This window comes from Equus przewalskii, chromosome 8, assembly GCF_037783145.1.
Source record: "Equus przewalskii isolate Varuska chromosome 8, EquPr2, whole genome shotgun sequence".
NCBI classification, from domain to species: Eukaryota; Metazoa; Chordata; class Mammalia; order Perissodactyla; family Equidae; genus Equus; species Equus przewalskii.
The window spans coordinates 43,996,960-44,018,833 of record NC_091838.1 but is presented as its reverse complement, the minus strand read 5'-3'; the positions used below and the strand labels follow the sequence as shown (position 1 = coordinate 44,018,833).

At 52.6% G+C, this 21,874-nt stretch overlaps 1 protein-coding gene across 1 annotated transcript; it reads left to right on the top strand.

The window, feature by feature from the left end:
• Window positions 1-632: 632 nt before the first annotated feature.
• On the top strand, window positions 633-19,901 carry GDF6 (growth differentiation factor 6). The gene is made up of 2 exons (XM_070630695.1): window positions 633-2,119; window positions 16,793-19,901. The coding sequence occupies exons 1-2, from the start codon at window positions 1,696-1,698 to the stop codon at window positions 17,752-17,754; spliced, it is 1,386 nt and encodes a 461-aa protein (XP_070486796.1). The 5' UTR covers window positions 633-1,695; the 3' UTR covers window positions 17,755-19,901.
• The last annotated feature ends 1,973 nt before the right edge of the window (window positions 19,902-21,874 follow it).

The following is a 21,874-nucleotide window of genomic DNA, read 5'->3' as shown; positions in this document are numbered from 1 at the left end:
GAGAGACTGGGAACCCTGCACATAGAGAGCAGCGCAGGGGAGGAAACCATCTGAGATCAAATAAAACCATAAAGAAAAGGGCAGGAAATGAAATAGAGATATTGGGCCGGGGAGCCACTCTTCTACAGTGTAGTGGGAAGAACACTGGGTTTGGGGTCTGAGCCCTGGCCTCTGTCCCTGGCTGCACTATCCCTTGGCTGAGTGTCCTTGGAAAAGTCATTTATCTGCTCTCAGTCTCATTTTTTTAAGCAGTAAAAGTGAAAATAGTAAGGACAATCTCACAGAGCTGTTGGGATGATTAAAGGAGAGAATTCATGGTTGGTGGCTGAGCACCTAATAAATGCACAGGGAAACTATGTCCATAGCGTTCCAGGGCACAGAGCACTGTGGGAGAGAAGCAGCCCTCCACCCCGACTTCCAGCGTCCAGGCCCCAGGAATGAGCGAGGCAGTGGGCGGGGAAGATAGGCACGGGGAATCTGGGGACAGATAAAGGAAACTCGTGATGGGGTGAGGCTGGGCTGAAGAGAACCAGATTGGGGAAGAGCCGCAAAGGGAGGGGTCCACTGGAAGGGGTGGGGGGAGGCCCAGGAGGGAGAGGGTGGGAAGGCAGAGAGAGATGGGAGGGCAGTGTGAGAAGAAAGCAGGCTGGGGAAAGAGGGATTGGAATGCAGAAGGAACTTGGGGAAGGAGGAAGTCCTGAAGGCGGAGGAAAAGAAGAGACGGAAAATGGGGATGCAGAGGAGGCGGGAGCCAGGCCTCCAGAGGGAAGAGGACCCAGGGAGCCGACGAAGGAGAAATGAAGTGGCTGAAGCCAGCGTTAGAAGAGGTTGGGGACTTGAGAGCAAAGCCTGGGGCCTGCAGGGGAGCGCAGCAGCTTTTAGCATCCATCTAGACTATAAAGACTCGTGGCCTTTGCCTGACCTCGAGGGTGGGGACCAGATGCCCTGTCTGTGGAGATCGCTACCCCACCGAAAGAAAGGGGCTGTGTAGAGCTGAGCTCTGCGAAAGGCAAGCGGCGAAGCTTCTCTGGTCCTGGGCAGGCCCCTGAGGGGAGCGAACGGCTGGCCTGGCGGTTGGGGCCAGGGACAGAAGGTATCACCGCCCGGAGCCAGCGCGCTGTCGGCTGCAGAGGCTCCTACACCGAGTGATCTCTGGGGGGCGCCGCAGCTTCCCTCCTCCTGGGCCGCACGCTCCCAAGAAAGTGGAGGTGGCTGGACAAGACCAAGAGTCGGCGCGGCCCTGCGAAGGGACCGAGCTTCGGACAGCGCTAGAGGGATTCTGGCGCTGCGGATGACCCAGGCTTCCGGGCCGCGGGGCGGCCGTGGCAGCCCTTCCCGGCCCGCGCTGGGAGCCGGCTCTGCGCGCACCGCACGGCAACCCCGCGCGTGTCCCGCGGGGGCGCTGCGTCTCCCTGCCACACGGGCACACCGCGGCCCCTCTCCCCCACACCTCCTGCCCGCACCACCCGGCCTCTCGTCCCACCCTCCGCTTCCCTCCCTTCCCTCCCCTCCCCTCCCCTCCCCTCCCGGCGAGGGGCGGGAGGGGGCGTGGCAGGGCCGGGGTTTGTGTGGCTGGGACCCGGCTCCTCGCACTCCGAGTCCGCCCGAGGAGCCGGGCCCCGGCCGCTGTCCAGCCGCTCTGTGCCCCTCGAGCCCTGTGCCGCCGCCTCTCGGGGAGACTGCCACTCACTCGCCATGGATACTCCCAGGGTCCTGCTCTCGGCCGTCTTCCTCATCAGTTTCCTGTGGGATTTGCCCGGTTTCCAACAGGCTTCCATCTCATCCTCGTCGTCCGCGGAGCTGGGCTCCGCCAAGGGAATACGAAGCCGCAGGGAAGGGAAGATGCCGCGGGCGCCGCAAGAGAGTGCCACTGCCCAGGCGCCCCTGGAGCGTCAGGAGCATCAGCCACAGCGGCAGGATGAGCCCCGGCGGCGGCGGCCGCCGAAGCAGCACCAGGCGCAGGAGTCGCCTGGCAGGGGCCCGCGCGTGGTGCCCCACGAGTACATGCTGTCAATCTACAGGACTTACTCCATCGCAGAGAAGCTGGGCATCAATGCCAGCTTTTTCCAGTCTTCCAAGTCGGCTAATACGATCACTAGCTTTGTAGACAGGGGACTAGGTAAGTGACAAAGAAGGCGCCTGACTCCTTTCCCCCCGGAGCTCCGCAGCCAGGGCGCTACTCTGGCACTGGCAGAAGGCTGCATTTGTGAATTCCCTTCCCGCTCTGGACACCACCCACTTTCTTTTCTTAAATTGTTTTTCTTCAAGCCAGAGTAAGTTTCTGAATGCGGCTGCAGATTTTATTCCAGTTTGCAATCCTCCCTTCCTCGCTTCCTTCTTTCCCTTCCTTCCTTTCTCTCTCCCTTCCTTCCTTCTTCCTCTTGTCTTTTGCAGAAAGCAGCGTGGTGGCCGCTCGTCTGGTGGCTGGTGGAGGAAGCATGGAGGACGGGAGGTGGCAGACAAATGACCGGGGCTAGAGAGGGATCGCGGCGGGGACTGAAGGAAGCCGTGCCACGGGGTCCCGGGTTGTGCGGCGTGCGCGGTCTAAGGCCTGAGCTACCTTAGCGGAGCGGGCGGGCCCTGGGGCATGAATGAGCGTTGGAAAGCCCGGAGCTGCGGTTCGCTCCGGGAAAAGCTCCGGTAGAAGCGAGTCCCACGGTCGGAGGATCGAGTCCGCGAGCAGCGTCTGGCAGTGCCCTGGCCCCGCCGCTGCGCGAGTTCTCGGCTCGTCCCCGCGCTGGGTGTGGGGATCGTCAGCCAGGCGGGAGCCCCGCGCCCTCGGGCGTTCTTGTTCCTACAGCGCGCTCTCGGCCGCTCCGAGGCCGAAACCAAGTCATTTCTGCAGAGGTAGCGGCAGCAACTGGTGCGGCGGGCGGGGGGCAGGGGCAAGGCAGCTAAGTTTGCGGGTTTGTCGCTACTCAATCCACACGGGTGCGTGGGGGTGCTCATCCATCTTTCTCAGCCAGGCAGCGCTCCTCTCTGCGCTTCTACCGGGGGCCTCGTCTCTGGTCCCCTCTGTGGGTGTGGGTGCATGCGTGGGTGTCTGCGGAAACCCCTGCGCTCCCTCCTTGCCACCCACATTGGTCCGCAGCTTGGCGAGCGCCTTCGAGAGCCTCGCGCTCTCCCTGTTTCCAGAAATTGGGGAAGGATCCACAGGCGCCGGGAACTCAGCTCCTAAAGAAGGGAGACAATAACATGAAAGGAGACAGGAAAGGAAGGGAGAAAAAGGCTAGGAAGAGGACAGGGGAGGAAGAGGACAAGAAGAAAGGAAAGAGGACATAAAAGAGATTTAGGCAGCTATCCACTCTGCTATCCTGCCCAGACCTAGCTCCGCGGCTTTGACGCGTTCCAGGTCTCCCACTTCCAGGTCAGTGAAAATTGGGTGGCCCAAGAACCCGCGAGCTCTGGGGTTTGGGTTGAGAGGGCTGCTCCGCCCTGGCTGCCTTGGGCACTTGCATGTCCTCGAAGCTCTTCAGAGCAGGCTAACGGCTCTGAGCCCCGGGCTCTTCCCAGGCTCCAGCCCCCATCCTCCTCTCTTGCAGCCGCCTTTCTTGCGGACAAGGGTCCTGCCCACGCTAGGTTCGCCGCTGCAGCCAGAGGTCAGCGAGGTCCATGAGCTGCTGAAAGGTCTGGGCGGAAAATTAACGGCGGGTATTTTATGGTGATTTTAGGACTACTAAAGTACCTTAGCAAATACACGTGGCTTCTCCGTAGCGCAGCAACTGAGTCCCTGGCCTCTGCGCTGCCAGCGCAGCTCGGGAGCGCAACCAACTTCTGCCCCTCCACCCCCGGCTCAGTCTCCGTTGTCTCCTTCCCTCCAAATCTGCTTATCGTCCGCCTTCTCTACTGCCCTAGTCGAAGGAGAGAGAGACTAAGAAAGATCAGAGAAAATTCCCCAAGAGGTCTTTCCCCAAGGGAAGAAATCCCGGAGGCCCAGGCTGGCGGGCAGTTGGGCGCGCATTTTCTTCCCCCCCCCCCACGAAGGGAAGTGGCAAGAATTTCTGCCCCTCCCCCAAGCAGGCACCCCTAATTCGTTCGCTGCGCACTGTGAGTCTGGCACGGGACCAAGAGACCCTGCAGGCTGTTCGGAGGTGTCTATCGAAGCCTGCAGCGTTCAGGCAAGTGTGAAGGGTCTCTGGGGGCTTCAGGTCCAGCTCAGACGCAGCCTCGCTTCACCCTTGCTCGCGCTGCAGCTTCTCCTCGGGCACCGAGCTGGGCGCCCCCGGAGGCAGGGAAAGGACTGGCTGAGAGCCCAGGCTAGGGGGGCCTCTGTTCCCGAGCCAAGGTCTCCAGGCTAGCCAGACCAAGATCCAGACGTCCGGCTTCATCTCCTGAAAGCCGTGGAGCTGCGCGCAGTCCCCGATCTGAGGAGATGCGGCTTGACCACCTGGACCTTAACTTCTAAGGCGCGGTCTCCTCCACGCCCTCAGGTTCGCAGAAAAAGCGAAAAAAGGCAGTTAGTTGACTGGAAAGGTGGTGTGGCTGATCCCACACCGCGCGGGGGCGAAGGAGTGCGGAACAGCGGGCTGGAGGGGGCGCGCAGAGGAGGGGGTTACGTTGCGGGCTACAGCCCCAGCTTGATAAAGGGAAAGCCTCACTTTCCCTCTCACTGATTTTGATTTGATGTGTCACCGGCGGTGACCTCAGGCTGGACCTTCCGGGGCTTGCTTAGCATCGGGCCCCTGATTGGAGTGTTTCAACTCAGCGATCTAATTGAGGGTTCATGTCATAACACATCAAACGGTGTCTAGTCTCCCGTGATGGAAGGGACCCGCCAGCCGCGCATCCCCGGCTCCTGGCGAGGACTTCCTCCCCTCTCACGTGGGGACTCTTAACCGCGCCAAACCCTCTAACATCCCCTCCCCCAACCCGTGGATGGCCTGGCCAGGAGGAAAGAGCAGCGAGCCAGCTTAGAGCTGGGCCAGCCCCACTAACTTGGCGCCTTGCCTCGGGGATGTTTAAATCGCCTTCGAGTGTGGCAGGCTTGGCTTTGAGGAGCGGGGGTCCCTCAGGGGGAGGAGTAAAGAAAGTGGAAGGAATCCTGAAGTCGGCTCACAAGGCATGAACTACTTATGCACAGTATTTGTAAAAAACCTTCCTCACCCGGGAACTTCGAAACCCTAAAAGTTACACCTGAAGCTTGCGATTAAGAGTGGGAGAACAGGGATAAATTCCGTCCCAAGTGAATGAAGAATGCTTTAGGCCCATAAAAAGGGTACGTTCTGCACTACCTCACCTCCTGTCACCTTCTCCCACATCTCCTGAGGACACCTTATTGCGAGTTGGTTTTTTTGTGTATGTGTCCTTCCTTTCAGCTTGCTCTCCAAACACCTAGAGGTAATAATAATAACCGAGATATGTTGAGCATTTACTGTGTGCCCAGTTCTGTGCTAAAATCTGTTACATGAATCATTTCATTTAATTCTAACAACAACCTCCAGGGAAAGTGCTATTATTACTGTTTTGCAGGTGAATTAAGGAAGACAGGTTAAGCAAATTGCTCAAGGTCACAGAGCTAGTGAGAAGAGTAGCTCATATCTTGTTCTAGACCCTGCATGCTTACCTATGGCACTATATGCATAGGGTAAGGGGTGAGGAAGTTTCTAAAGGATGGTGGCAAGAAGCAAAAGTAAAAAAAAAAAAAAAAAAAAAAAAAAGGCCGATTTCCCACCTAGCCAAATATTCCTCTGTAATGTCTTGAGACCGAGTTAGGAGCTGGAGTGGAGCCTTGGATGTGAGGGCCTGATTCTGTGCGGTGCCTTGCTTCCTCTTTGTAATCCTTGTAAAAGGCACAAGTCACGTTATCCCTGATCTTTTAAAATGCTTTCATATTGTGCTTTAAAAATGATTTTGGATCCATAAAGTGAGAAACTGTGTGCATGTGTGTCTTGGCGCAGTCTGAAGATCAGAATGGACCAGATTGGATATAGAGAAATTACAGTTAGCACAGGATGTAACTCATTAAAAGACCACTAGTCCTGGAGTCCTAGACCCCCAACTCTGGGGCCTGGGAAAGGCAGACAATTAGAACTTCTATGCATTCAATAAGCTGAGAGATAGTGGGGGACGGAGAGAGAAAGAAGCAAAACTCGGACTTTTAATTTGTGTAGTAAGAAATACCAGAAAATTCCAACAAGGGGGAAAATCCTCTCAAGGATGAGGAAACCAAAATGAGCCTAAGAACACTGCTGTGAGTTAGGTTTCCAGATGATTTTGAAATAAGAATACTCTTAAAATATTTTTTTTTTGGTGGTTGTTGTTGTCACAATAGGGCTCTCAGAAAGGAGGTGGTAGGGAACTGATAAAAACCAAAACGAGATCGGAACATCCTTGAGGAACTTGACACCCTAGAAATGAATCTCGGGAGGGTTTGCAGCCCATTGCTTGTTGGCTTCTCAGTTTCCCTTCTGGGTCGCGATGATCAGGGGGAAGGGCAGGGCGATTGTGGGGAAAGCCTTGCTGCGGGAAGGGCGTTCTAAGAGCTGCACAGTTCCCTCGCGACTAAAGTTCCTCTGGTGCCGCATGTTTATGCAAAACAGCGAGTTTCTGGGTGGACCTGGGCCGCAGAGTTGTGTAGTCAACGCAGCAGCGCTTTTGCCCGGACCCTGTTGTCGTTGGCAAGCGGAAAATGAAATATAAGCAGGGAAGTATTTTAATGGGGACGGAGGGAATTCACAACTGTTAATTATTTGGTGACCTTGTATTCGATTTGTTTCAGTCCCTTATAAAAACACTAATGCAGACCAGACGGCCAAGTGAGGAAGCCGGCAGAAGGTTCCAATCTAGGCTTTATTTCCCCGGAAAGAGGGAACAGCCTTGGAAAAGGATTGCTGAGCGTGCAAGTGTGTGCGTGTGAGGGCGCGGCCGCCTGAGCGCCAGCGCAGGGTTTGCGTCGCCATCGAGGTTCAGGGTCTTCCTCCCGCACGGTGAACTGGAAGGTCCTGGAAAAAGCCCGGCGGGAAGGGAAGGAAGCTTTAAACTAGAATTTTGTTCTGCTCTTCTGGTTGGAATGAGCAAAACATTTTTAAGGCCATAAAACCAATCCCTTAGCCCTTGGCTTATTGTTAAATAACAGTTACTGCCACCCCCATCCCTAAGGCCTTAACGGGCTGCCTTACAAGACCCTTACAAGGGTCATTTAGCTAGAAGCTAAGAACATCTAAAGTCTTCTGCATCGACAGTGCAGGTTGCGCCGGAACGGCGGGTGCGCTTCCTCGGCCGGGGAGGCTAATCTGAGAAGGAACTGCGCGTTTTCCCTCGGGCGGTGGGCTCTGGGGCTTTGGGAGTTTGCGTGGTAGACTTGCTGGTGGGGGAAGGGGATCGAAAAACGTGCTCAAACATCCTTGTAGTTTCTGCACATTAAAAATTAAAATTACCTAAGCCACAGCCCACGACAGGCCTTGTGAATCCCTTCTCCCGAAAAGTGAATCAGGACATGACAGCTCCCCTCCCCGACCAGAGAGGACGCCTGTCGCTTGAACCTTCGGGAAACGCAGGGTGTTGCGCCCATGGAGGCCCTAGCGCCACGCGTTTTCCCCAGCTGGAGTTCTCGGGCTTCCAGCTGCGCACCTCCTTGAAATTGGTGACGTCTTCCTGGGGAGGCTTGGGGAAAGGGAGAAGGGAACGGGACGGAGAGCTGTGGGAAAGATAGTATGACAGAAACAGGGTAGAACGAAAACCTTTGTTTCCTGCCAGGACTGCTGCGTTCATCAAATGACCCAGAGCAAATCAACAATAATCCCTGGGGGCTTTTAAGTAAAGTAAAGGGTATTAGTTCGTTAACCCTGCTCAAGAGATGCTTTCTGGACCGGATCCGTCCGAGTCCGAGCAGAGGCCGCGAGGTGAGGAAAGCGGGAATGAGAATCCACCACGCCATTTCGTTGCTTGGCATCTACCGCCTTTCTCCCCCACCTTAAAGCCATAGCTGTTTATTTTTAAGCTCAATGTCGGTTAAATGTTGTCCCCGTTCACAGGAATCAAACAGGTCCTCTTTGGTGTAATGGGTTCCAGGGCTGCCGTCCTCTGTCTTCCAGGACAGTCCGTTAGCGTTGCTGGGGGCCGAGGGTTGGGTCCACTTGGGGTGAGGGGCTGCTGGCGCTTGGAAGGGGCTGGCGGCGGGCGGCGCTGGCCAGCGTTCCCGGAGATGGGCGCGCTGCGCAGCGAAGGGCCCGGGCGCCTGGGGGCGGGGCACCGTTCAGGGAACCCCGCAGGCGGCGTAGCGGAGAGGGGACCGGCGGGCTTCTGGCCCAGGCTGGTGCAAAGTTAGCATGAGGAGCCCAGCAGAAAACAGAAGTCATGGCAGCGCGGACGCTTGGCTTTGGGGTCGGGAGGGGTTTACACACACGCACCCCCAATCCCTAAATAACGCAGGAACCAAAGAGATTCTGTGCGCCAGCTTTCCAAGTCTGACTTTTAAGCAAATTGGTCCAGCCTCCACTCCACTTCCCAGCCAACTGCCGCTTTGACTCCCTAGGGGAAGGGAAATGGAATAATGCTAGACGATGGCCCACGGGTGCCACTATGAATCTCACTTTGCTGACGTTATTTCGGGAGTCAGCCCAGGGTGAAAGCAGCCGAGAGGAGTTGCGGCAATCCATTCTTCAGAAGCTGCGCCCGGTCCAGGTCCAGCACTTTAGAGAACACATCACTGAGTTTTCTCCTGCGCAGGTCGCCTGGGCACTGAGGGTCCAACATCCTGCCCACCACAACACGCCAATTTGAACCACCCATCCCCGCCCCCTGCAACCTCAGAAGTGGTCCGGAAGGGGAAACCAAATAAAGTGGGAACCTTTTCTTCTACGTTTAATCTCGAAGATCTCAAGTCAAACGGTCCCATCATGTTCCAGTCCAGAGGACGGTTTCAAAACTGCGAATCTCCCCCTCCTCCCCCCTGGCCAGGGCCTGTGTCACTCCCCTGGGTTCACGGGTGACCCTACTGGAGGACGGTACAGGGAGGGCAGCCTCCAGCAGAGCAGCTTGGTCCAGGCCCTGCACTAGCGGCCCCAGGGGAAGGGCAGTGACCTGCGTAGGATGATGGCGCGGAGGACGTCTAGGCACAGCGGGAAGATGGGCAGAGAGGGTCCAGTGTGTGGGGACGGTACCAAACTTCCCTTTGGATTTCATCTGCAGTGATGTCAAATTAAGATTTGATTTGCTGTGGTCGGGAGCCCCGGGTGGGACCGCAATTCAAGGAAATGGCCCGGTGAACCGTCCCTGATCTCAGTTTTGGATCTCTGGCTCTTGGGCCACTCTTGAGAACGAACGGCTGGCCAGGAGAGTTTGCACCGACTTAGTTCATGGAAAATACTCTATAAATGAATCCATTTCATTCTGGAGAGACAAGAGACAGAAGGAGTCTCCTTGAAGCGCCTTCAGACTCTTGCTGGGGTTGACCAATACCTAGTGCCCAGTGTTCAGGGACAAGGGCTGGCCCACGTCTCCCGCCAGAAACTGGGGTGACTGCCACTGAAGGCTATGCTGAGGCTCCGAGGGTGGGCAGAATTAGGTTTTCAGTCAGGTGGAAGTCGGGGCTCCCCTTCCCTGCCCCTCACAACCTCACTCGTTTGCCTCACACTGAGCCAGAGCTTGCTGTGCTAAGGATGAGAATTCTCCTCTAGATCCAGGCAGGCCACCAGACCTGCTTAATCCCGTGAAGTTCATAAGGCCCAGGCCTGTCGGATAGAGGAGGACACAGGTTCATGGGTTGGGAGAAAGGGTGGAAAAAGCCTCTCTGAGACTCCATGGAGAACTGGCCTTGGGCCTCTCTGGTCTTTGAGAGAAGGAAAGGAGCTGAGAAATGCAGGGCAAGCTATTGGAGAAAACCTTGGGGAAGCCAAGAGACCCAGAGCGAAGCTGGGTGGGTGAGTGAGTGACAAGGAGGCATGCACACTGACCGACTGATGGGACTTTTGCCGGGGACTAGCGACGCTGGCCAGGCCTCACGTGGCAGCCCAAGGGGTCATTCACTGCTACAACGCCTCTCCCCTCCAAGGTGTTCCTGGTCCTTTGCTGGGTGGAGAAGATTGGGGACATGGCCCCCATCCTGACCCTAAATTGGCTCAGTGGCCAGATCGTGCCCCCAAAAAGGCGGCAAAGGGGGATATGGGAGTGGGTAAGGAGACCAACCCCCAGGCCTCTCAGGGCTGCTTCTGTTCAGCCCAGGAGTCAGATGGGTTGGCACATGGGCTGACACTGGGCCTGACCCCTCAGAGAAGGGAACAGGCAAGGAGGGCCCTGTCCATGATGAGGTTTAGGTCAGAGGTGGATTGTTCACCTGGCATTGTGAGAGGGACTGGAGTGTGCATTTGGCATGGCAGGACTGAGAAGGATCAGGTCCTGGTTGGGTGGGGGGTGGGGTAGGGGGCTCAAGGCCGAAGCCCCTATGGGCCTTTGCACTTGGCTAGACTTCAGATGGACAGGAACTGGACGCCTCTGCTTCTCTCTTCACCCACTCTGCTGATCACCTTTCTTCCACTTACTTCTGGAAATCTTGTTGAGAACACTGGACTGTGAGAGAAGGCCAAGGGGAGGACAGGTGCATCTTCCCCCTACCTGGATGTAGGTAGTTACAGTAATACTGGCCGTATTCATTGGTTGCTTCAGTGTGTCCTGCACTGTCCTTGGTGCTTTGACTCTGACCATTACAATGACCTTGCAAAGTAGGGGTAGTTTTCCTATTTTACGGAAAAGGCATATGAAGCTGGGAGAGATTATGTGACCCAGTCCATCCAAGGTGACCCAGCCACCAAGTCACTGGTCAGGATTCAAATCTATGTGTTTTAGACTCTAATTCCCATTCCACATTGTCAGTAGTCATCAACATCTGCATGTGTCTTCTGACTTCATTCCCACTCTTTCTCTCATTTGTCATCCCTCTCTCAGTGACTGTGAGCTGGCATTATTATCTCATTTTGTAGATGAGAAAATTAAGTTTCCTTGTAAGTTCTCTTTCAAAAGTCTAATTATTGGCATCCCTTCAGTTCTGATGATTCGAAAGTGAATGACTCTTGGAGGCCAGGGATTATTGCCCTTTTTCCAGGCATGGGCAGCATGAAAGAGCTGGAGACTTTGGGTTTCTACAAGACACAGAGGTCAAGGGCTGGGAAGCCTAGGGTAGTGGCACAGATATTGGAGGCAGACTGCTATGTTTACCTCTTACTACCTTGGGCAAGTCACTCTCAAGCTCTGTGTTTTAGTTTTCTCATCCATAACATGAGCATAATAGTGATTTCCCTCCCATACGTGGTTTTGAGGTGTAAATGAGTTATTATCAGAATTTAGATCATGCCCAACACACAGTAAGTGCTATACCAATGTTAGCTGTGGTTATGCTGGGTGATCAAGCAAGAGTACCCTGGAGAGGGTGAACTGTGTGGACTGCCTCCTGAATCCGCACCTCAGTGAGGATGCTTAGCAAGGTCAGCAGTTTCCAAGGCTCAGATCTCATCAGAGGCTAGACTCAGGACAAGAGTACAGGGGATGCCAGGGAGGTCCCAGTAGAGGGTAATTCCTGGAGCACAAATTACTCAGAGGCCTTCACATCCCATGGGAGAGGGCTGGTGTCTCATTTTAACTCACCCAGTACACTTGTGGACTTTGGCACCTCAGGACATTGCTGAAGCTGAGGGACCTAGGAAAGAAGAGACTCCAAACCCAGCCATGAATTCTCTGCTTGGAGGTCTTCTTCATTCTGGTAAAGATAAAAAGGGAAATCCTAGGGGAAGGCAGCTCACCTGGTGTTGATGGCATTGGTGAGGAATGTGTGTGCAGTGTCCTCCCTCTTGCTCCACCAACGAATCAGAACCCTGGAAGGGCATGGCCGCAGGTCTGAGGGCCTCACTTGGAATTAAGACCATGAGAACCTGTCCCTTAGTAATTGCAAGACTGTGGGCAAGTGAAGACACTTCGTAGAGCCCCAGTTTCCTCATCTATAAATGAGCATAAGAGCTGGGCAGGCCTGGGATGCTTGCGGTGAGGACTCAGGGACAGACCCATCAGAGCCCTGAGCAGTGCCTGGCACAAAGGCTGCCCCATAAGTGTTCAGTGCTGCTGTTGGCTCGAAAATGAGGGGTGGGGGAAAGGCTTAGGGGCAAAGACATCTGGAGTTTGCTTTGTAAAGAAAGGCGATTGTCCCCGTTCCTCTCATCCCCATCTAGGGGAGTGGGAAAGCCCTGTCATCTCGGCTTTCTGAGCCAGTGCCTAGTGCTAGGGTCTGTGCCTTCAGAGGACAAGCGGCCAAAGGCGTGGCGCGGCGGCGAGTGCAGGCGGGACGGGGAGATGGCAGCGGGGCGGCCAGAAGCCTGGCCAGTGGCCGTCCAGGGTCCCCTCGAATCCGGTGGATGGCAGTGGGATGCTTGAGGAGCGCTGGGGAGCCCACAGTCTGCGGCACGAAGAGCCCTGGGGGTCGGGAGAGCTGGAGCCGCCGGGGCACCCTCGGGGCCGGTGAGTGACAGAAAATCCAACCAGGATTTCCAACAGGGACCTCAAGCTGCATACATATCTCAGATGTGTCTTGGAAAAGATGCACTGTGGGCCCTTCCTGCCCCAAACCAAAACAAGTTGCGGGATTTCGGAAACCCTGTACAGTATGGTCCCAGGAGCTGCCAGCAGCCAAGGAGCGCAGATGGGCGGGCGAGGCGCGTTACCGGCCGCTGCGCGTCCCAAATTTAGGCCGCCGCGCTGGGGCTCAGGTTCCCGGTGTCCCGTCTTTGGCACCGTGGGCATCCTTTCCTAGCCAATCTGGTGTTTGCTTCTTAGCTTCCTCCAGCCACGTGCTGTGACCCTGCACAGATGACTACTACTTTTCTGAGCCAGTTTCCTCATTTAAAATGGGCGCTATAAGTCCCTACTTTGCAAGAGGTTAGTTCTTTTTCTCGTTCCCTCATGTGCTTTCTTTTTTATTTTTTGTCGTTTCCACAGCAGAAGTGCACGTTTGAGGTGCCCTCAGCCTTTTCCCAACTTGTTTTTAACTCAAAAAAGGCTGACCTACTTATGAAGAATTCTCTTCAGACATGCGGGTGGTTTGCTCCTTCTCCTTGCCTCCCGCCTCTCCTTCCTCCACCCACCCGCCAGGGAAAGTTGATAAGCACATATCTAGCAATTGTAACTTGAAATGACTATATGTTTAATACTCAACAAATACTGAGTTCACTAGGATGTGAGCTAAGTTGTAACAAACCAGGTTGATGCAAATTAAAAGCAAAATAAAAAGCTCTCATGATGTTTTCCGGATCAATTTCAATTTAAAAGTCAAAAGCTAGGATTCACTTCCAGGATGTAAGAAAGTGCCACAAATAGATTTTGAAATGAAAAGTGCATGTTTGTAGACAGGGGCATGGGAGAGAGGGTCATTTGATGATATCAGCCCTCATTTATACAGGACTTAATGGGACAGGAGGCTTGTAGAAGTAAGTGTGAAGGGCCAGCTTCCTGACCACAGGTGGCCATGGCAGCAGAGCCAGGCCTTGTGATGCCAGGTCAGCAGACAAAGTGTCTGCAGGGTCTCAGCGGCTGGTGGCTTGTGCACTCCCCAGGTCGAATGCCTCCTCTGGGCTATTTCTGTGATGCATGGCTCCAGAGCAGGTCCAGACAGGTGGGGAATGTGGTCCTGTAGGGGAGGTGCACAGAGCGGCCACCTTCTCGGACCCTCTGTTTAGGGGTTAGAAGTTCTGGAGACCCAGTGAGAGTGCATGTGGCTGAAAGATTAAAAAAAATGTGGGGATGGCTGTGAGGGGTAGGAAGGGACTGGGAGGGACAGTCACCTTAGACCCTGCCCTGGTCCCTGAGCTTTGGAGGGCCTTGTTTTGTCCTGCCTCCAGGGTGCTCTCCCCACATGATGGGGAATCTGAAGAGCCAAAGGGGCACACTCCTCTAGATTAGTGGTTCTTAAAGTGGGATCCTCCACTAGCAGAATTGGCATCACCTGGGAACTAATTAGAAATGCAAATTCTGGGCCCCACCACGAACTTCTGGGCCCAAGAGAATTTGCATTTCTAACAAGTTCCTGTGTGATGCTAATAATGTCAATTTAGGGATTGTTCTAGGTTTAGTGGCTTTGAGAGCTACTACTCCATTGTACTGGAGCCACAGAGTTCTTGCCAAAATAGCCCTCAGTCCACTTCCAGGGCCTGGGCAGCTTCTTCATTGGGTCTGTCCTCCTAAGAGTAGATCACACCACTGATGTGTGCACCTGTAGGCCTAGGGAGCTTGGACCTGGGGGCGAGAGTGTCCACACGCAGGGGAGTGAGGCCCTCCAATTGTGGGATGGAGCTGGTATGGGGAGAGAAGGGAGTTAGGATATGGGCTGATGCTCCCGTTTGCACTCTTCTCTGAGCCCTGGAAAGAGTGAGAGTGGGCTGATCTTGCTGGAAAGATCATCAGAAATCCCAAGACTGCAGAATCAGTAGAGCCCGCTTTCTACAGATGCTTTCTTCTGTTTTGACCACTCTTGAGGACTGGAGAAATATGACTCAGACTATTTATTAGCCCACACTTAAAGAAAAGAAGGAAAACAAAAGCAGGCTGATCTCTCCATGTTGCATGAAAGAGAAATAAATCATTAGCCTTTACACCTGCCTAATGCTCTTCAGCCAATGACAAACTTCCTCAAGAGTTATGTAAGCAGACATGGAAATAACTTCCTAAGGGAGCACAGGTTTTAATCCTGGCAAGCCCTGCAAATACCATTTGGACTACATCCCCCATACCTTATACCCTGGCCACTTCTGGTTGCTTTTAGACTCCAGTACCTGGATTATAATAGTGAGGCAACGGGGCTTAGGGGCTAACTGCTCCAATTCTGGAATTAAGTAGATCTGGGTTTGTATCTCAACTTCACCACTTACCAGCCACCAGACGTTGGTAATTAACTTAATTTATCCAAGCCTTGGTTTTCCCGTCTGAAATGGGAATAATATGAGTACCTACCTTACAGAACTGTTCTGTGCTTGTGGATGAATTAAAGATGAAAAATATGCCTGCCCTCACAACATTTCACTGGTGCAGCAAGTGCCTTAGGTTTGTCCCTCTCATCACATCCTTAGTTTGGGGAGAGAGAAATATGAGAGGCAGGAAAGTGAGGCCTAAGGCGAAAGGTCCAGAGATCTGGGTGGTGGCCGAGCATTGTCAGACACAGGTATCTTAAAAGGAGAAGAAAGTGTGCTGAATTCGCACTGATTTTAAAATGACCCTGGCTGGTTTGAAGGTCTTGGCTTCCATAAATCAACTGCCTCCAGCAGCTTTTCCCTTTTCACCTCTCTAACCCTCCCCACAGCTCCCTCTCAGGTTGGGACATGTGCAGCAGAGTGAGGCAGCCGGCTGGCGGTCAGCTCAGAATAGGGACTAGGTGTGGCTGAGGCTCCAGATCCAGTGCCCTGGGGCTACATCTGGACAGGCAGTGAGGGTTGGACTGGGACCCAGTGACACTTTTATTATTGAAATCGACCCAAACTTTACCAGCTTCTGGGGAAAGATGGGGGCTTTGGGGATTTTTGTATTTGCTGGGTTGTAAATATTTTATGAGAAGGCAGCCCAGGAAAATCTGGGTAGCTTTCCTCCTTGCACTCTGAAGTGGCATTGGCTTCACGCACAAATGTATCAAAAAAGAAGCCCAGTTTTGCCTTGGTCCCAAATAATTCGCCTTGGATTTTAAAAGCCTGTTATATGTCGCCATGAGCCCCAAATTTCTTTTTCTCACTTGTAACCAAAAATTTTGTCCTCATGATTAATTGCAAAGCAAGAAGATTTCAGACTGGGTAGGTGGAGGAGGGGAGAATATCACTGTGTGTGCGTGCGTGCGTGTCTATGGCTGAGGTTTAAAAAAGAAAGAAAAATCACGCAACAGCTATTCATTCTGTCAGCTTTGTGTTGGGCCTAAAAGATTCAGCAAAACTGCCTAATGGGCAGCAACTTCCACCCAGACCAGTGGGTCTAAACTAGGGCTGCACCACCAAATCACCTTGGAGCTTAAAAAAAAAAAAAAAAAAAAAAAAGCGAAGGAAAAGCCAACAAAACCCCAATACCCAGGCTCTGTCCTCAGATATTAATTCAATTGGCTGAAGTAAGCCCTGGTGCTGGTAATTTCTAAATTTTCTAGATGATTACAACAGACAACCAGATTGAGAATGACTGCTCTAGAAGTTTCTCACTTGTTGAGCTGCGTGTACTTTAGGCGCTGTGGTGAGCAAGATGGACGTGACACGGTCCGAGCTCCTCCGGGCCGGTGGAGGGGGGCGGGGTGTTCTTGGGAAAGACGGACCACTGAGGAGACAAATATGAACGAGATCATAGTAGATAGTGCTAAGTGCCGGGAAGATAATGAACCAGGGTCCTGCGATTGTGACCCAGGGAGGCTACTTCAGATCAGGGTGGTCGAGGATGGCTCTCGGAGGAGGGGACATTTGAACGAGACGTGAATGATGAGAATGAGCCAGCCCGAAGGAGGTCTGGGGGAGGCGCGGCCCAGGCTGGCGACCACAAAGGGCACATTAGTGGTTACGCAGGATCCTGGGGGACAACCCAGGAGGCTTCGGCCGCGGCCGCCTCTGCAGCAGCCACCGACTTCCGCCCTGGGAGTCTGGGGCTGATGGGAGGAGGGGGCCCGCCCTGGTGGCCCCCTCCCCTCGCCGAGCACCGGCCGGGCGGGGAGCCGGGGTGGTCAGGCCCCGGGCTGGCCGAGCTGGCCTCCCGGCCTGCCTGCCCCGCTCCCCGCCCTTTCCCTCCTGGGGCGGCCGCAAAGCACCGGGCTGATCTCCCCCTTAAGTGAAACTGACTGTAATTATTTTTTATCTCGCAGACGATCTCTCGCACACTCCTCTCCGGAGACAGAAGTATTTGTTTGATGTGTCCACGCTCTCAGACAAAGAAGAGCTGGTGGGCGCGGAGCTGCGGCTCTTTCGCCAGGCGCCCGCAGTGCCCTGGGGGCCGCCGGCCGGGCCACTCCACGTGCAGCTCTTCCCCTGCCTGTCGCCCCTGCAGCTGGACGCGCGGACCCTGGACCCGCAGGGGGCGCCCCGGGCCGGCTGGGAAGTCTTCGACGTGTGGCAGGGCCTGCGCCACCAGCCCTGGAAGCAGCTGTGCTTGGAGCTGCGGGCCTCGTGGGGCGAGCTGGGCGCCGGGGAGGACGAGGCGCGCGCGCCGGGGCCCCAGCAGCCGCCGCCCCCGGACCTGCGGAGTCTGGGCTTCGGCCGGAGGGTGCGGCCTCCGCAGGAGCGCGCCCTGCTCGTCGTGTTCACCAGATCCCAGCGCAAGAACCTGTTCGCGGAGATGCGCGAGCAGCTGGGCTCCGCCGAGGTTGCGGGCCCGAGCGGGGGCGCCGAGGGTTCCTGGCCGCCGCCGTCGGGCAGCCCGGACGTCGGGCCTTGGCTGCCCTCGCCCGGCCGCCGGCGGCGGCGCACGGCCTTCGCTAGCCGCCACGGCAAGCGGCACGGCAAGAAGTCGAGGCTGCGCTGCAGCAAGAAGCCCCTGCACGTGAACTTCAAGGAGCTGGGCTGGGACGACTGGATTATCGCGCCCCTGGAGTATGAGGCCTACCACTGCGAAGGCGTGTGCGACTTCCCGCTGCGCTCGCACCTGGAGCCCACCAACCACGCCATCATCCAGACGCTGATGAACTCCATGGATCCCGGCTCCACCCCGCCCAGCTGCTGCGTGCCCACCAAATTGACTCCCATCAGCATCCTGTACATCGACGCCGGCAATAACGTGGTCTACAAGCAGTATGAGGACATGGTGGTGGAGTCCTGCGGCTGCAGGTAGCGGCGCCTTTCCTGCCGCCTTGGCCCGGGCCGCAGGGGAGGCCTGACTGCTGAGAGGCGGGGGAGGAGCTGGCCTTGGAGGAGGCGGAGGGTGGGTGGGGAAACAGCCTGGACTAGCAGCCAAGTGGGGGAGGAGGGAGCTCGGCCTTCCCAGAACCTTCCACCTGTCAGCCCAGAGGGAGATACGGATTTTCACACCTTGCCTGGCCACCTTTGAAAAACAAGCCAAGGAGGATTTCTTTAGTTTTTTTCTTTATTATTGTGGCTTTGGATTTCCTTGTGTATCTCACAGGTTTTGATAGAAGGTGGGAGGAGGGGAGACACATACCTGTTTCTCAACTGCTCTATGGATTAAAAAAATAATAGTTTAAGAAGGGAAACAGCGTGAGAGGAAGAATCACCCTTGACCACATCTTGGTTTGATTGTTTTCTACCTGTGCAAAGAAGGTGGGATCTTTCTGGTCATGTCATAACCATGCCTTGTGACCTCCTGAGCAAAAAGTGTTAAAATAGAGGAATTGGCACCAGGAATAGGAAAGCCAGGATGGGCCCTGCCTTTAGAAGAGTTTTGAGAGGTGGGTCCCAGCCGGCCTGCGCTAGCTTGTGTAGCCGGCTCTGCCCTGCCCTCTCTGAGTAGAGGAAACTGGCAACCTGCATCTCGCCAGGGTACTTGGGTTGTTACCTTTACTGTTGCTCTTTCTGGTGGGAGAAAGGGTGTTGGTATGGATGGAATGACAAGAATGAGTCCAAATGGAACCCCTTGAAGGATAATGAGAAACCACAAGGCCTGCCTCTGAGGGGGCTGATACTGAGGTGTGTTAGACCCTGCTGGAGGGAACCCACCAAAAAGCCTTCTTGCTGTCTGTTTCTAATTGATTTCTTTGAACAGAATTTGCCAAAGTTCAGACATCCCCTATTCAGGGAAAGGTGATTTCCCAGTTAAACAAAAAATGGGCAGGGGTGGAGAGCTATCTGAGGAAGGAAGAGGCGCAGTGGAGGGATAGGACCCCAGAAGCAGAAGGGTGGAGTCGGGAGGGGAGGTGGTGTGCCCCAGGAAAGATGGGCTGCAGGGGCAGGCCAGGAACAGGAGAGAGAAGGATGAAAGGGGACGCAAGTCCCCGTCTCCAAAGTTTCTTTAAAATCTATATTCCCTCCCCTCTCTCTGACATTCCTGGAAGATTACCAGCCAGCAATAGCCCAGGGCTCCCCCAAAAGAATTGTTTCAGATTGTAATTACCAGTTAGGCAATGTTTTTAAAACTTAGTAATGAGGAACTGTGAAAAGAGCAAAGTGTTACATTGAGCTTGGGGTGGGCGCTGAGGAAGGCCAGTGAGGAAGGAGACAGGGATGGAATTCATCTTCCGGAAGGAAGCAGGAGAGAGCACAGCGCAACTTAAATACCCATTCCCAGACTGTCAAAAACATGAAGTTTCCCCCAACCTGCACCAGTGTTATTTTCAAACATTGCCCGTAAGTAGGCCCTTTGAAGAGTTGGCTTCCTTCTCATCTTTGACCATGAAATGGTTTAAACAAGGGAACTTGCACCAACCATTAAAAAAAGTTTTTGTTTCTCCTAAGTGGTTTTGCTCTCTCCCATCTTAACCTGTTGGTTGTTTGGTTCGGAGAACTACAAACTGTCCAAAAAAGGGTGAGAAGGATAATAAATGCTAGTATAAAGTGCTAAGTAAGAACAAAGACTTGGCCAGGAGAAATAATTTAAAATGCACATTTGCTGTGGATGCACTGTCGTTCTGTTGAGGCTGTATATATTTGTTTATTTAAGGTGACTGAAAGTGCAAAGAGGGAATGGACAGCATGCAATTCATCTTAATGTACAAAACGTTATATGCACTCAAATGTTATAATTTCTAATATTTTTAAAGTTTATATTCGAGTTGTACAAAGTTAAGCATTAATCAGATATTTCATTCTTTCATAATGTTATCATTTTCTTAAATATTATTACAAAAATTTAAGTCTGTCTAATGGAGAGTTTTTTTAAACTGTCTACCTCACTATAATACAAGTATTTTCAACACTAAAGTTACTAGAGGTCAATCGATATTCAAAACTTTTTTTACAGTACACTTTTCCTGGATGCTACTCAATCTAATACTGTATTATTAAACTCATTTTCCTCCTTAATAACTCAGCCTGGTTTATATGGATCTATTTAGAAAAATCATTTTCTGAAGGAATTATTGTCGGTGATATCTTGGTCCAGTATGGGACCAAATGTCTGAAAAGGCACTGATGTTTTGAAATCCATCGTTTAGAACATCGCACTTTTTCATCATAACTCCTCCATAACTCTCTTTTCATGAACTTTTCATTCACCAGATTAGAGCCGAATCCTTGTCAACTATTAGAACAATGTTGATAAACCTGTAACTCATTCCAGCATCTCAAGAGCCCAAGTAGGAATTGGATTATTTCTTGGTTTCTTTAATGTTGAAAAAAAGCTGTAAGTTACCTAAGCCAACCGAGATGTTGGTAATTACTGTTTACATTTATGGCGGGCTGGAAGCAGAAGATATGACATGTTTTTCTGTTTCTTCACTTGCTGTAAATTAGGGAGCCATAGACAAGTGTAAGTCCCAGTGCTCACTGTATGTCGGGAACAATGTTGTACATGCGTTGTCTCAGAAGCTCCACGAGGTACATATTATTATAATCCCCATTTTACAGATGAGGAAACTGAGGTGCAGAGAGTTTGAGTAACCTGGCAGTGGTTATCTAACCAGGGAGTGGTAGTTAGGTTTCAAAACTAGTTCATTCAGACTCTAGAGCCTGAGGAGTTAACTACTATACAACTATGCCTCCCAAATCATCTACCTGCTCTTTAATTGGTCCCTAGATGTCATTGTGGGGAATTTGCAACTAGCCACAATTATTGGGGGCAGCCAGCTGGTAGAAGAGGAGTTGTGACAGGGGCTACCAGCATTGCCTGCAGTTTTGGAAAATGTGAATTGTGACTGCTAGGATAGGGGAAACTGAAAAATGGGTATGGGTTGCAAAACTCAGTGAGTTCTTAGCTTAGGGCTTGCCTCGGGAAATCCATAGTTTAGGTTATTGCCAGGCTTCCGTAGATTCTCTGCAGTTTTCTGGGACTGCCTTAGGTGTAATTTTTGTGAGTTTTGGTTATCAAAATAATGATCGGTTTACAAATAGGTTATGTTTCAACAGACTGGTTGTAAGTGGGCTGTTTAGAACTGAGAAATGTTTTCCTATGGAAACAATGTTTGAGTTTCTTTTGCATTTTGCAAAAGCATTATTTACCCAATTGGAACTTTTTAAGAAAACAATTTTGACCTCTGGATTTGGGGAACAGATAATCACCTGGGAAAGCAAAAAAGAGGCTCTTTTCTTTGCCGGGTGGAGGCTGTTTTTGAAATAGTTGAGAATTCTTTGCATTTTTCCACCACTCCTTCTACACACCTCGCTTAGTTCCCTCAACGTCCCAACAGCCCTGAGGACTCCCAGCCCTATGCTTTATGTCCCCAATCCACAATAGTTCCCTTTTCTGCGCGAATGCTTCCATCTCCAAAGTTATTTGCCTCTCTTCCCTCCATCAGAAAGCTTACTCCTTTACTCAGATGTTAGGAGAAACGCAATCTAATTGAATTACATGAAGATGTAAATATCTCCTAGCATCTGAAGCTTGGAGACATTTGCATTTTAAGAAAAAAATCTTGACTAACTCAGATTTCTTGTGAATGATATGAAAGACAGTAGAGGAGAAGATTCAGCACTCCAGAAGCCACGTGATTTTGAGAGTTGCCTGTGAGCCAGGCACTAAAGATACAAGGATGAATGGAGACACTTGTCAATTGAATTTTTTGGTGTCCCTTGGGGGAATTTTGTGCAAATGAAGAGGCTATTTATAGCTAACTTGTTTTAAAATTAATCTTCAATGTATTAAGGCAAAACATTTAATAACTTAGTTTTTACCTAAAGCTCTTAGGTTTAAGGACTGTAGGCCCCATAAAGAATTTTTGCCCTTGTTTTGTTCATTGCTATATTTCTAGCATCCAGAATAGTACCAGACACATAGCAGACACTCAATAAATATGTTGAATGAATAAATTTACAAATCCTATTTTACTTATAAATCTAGAAAT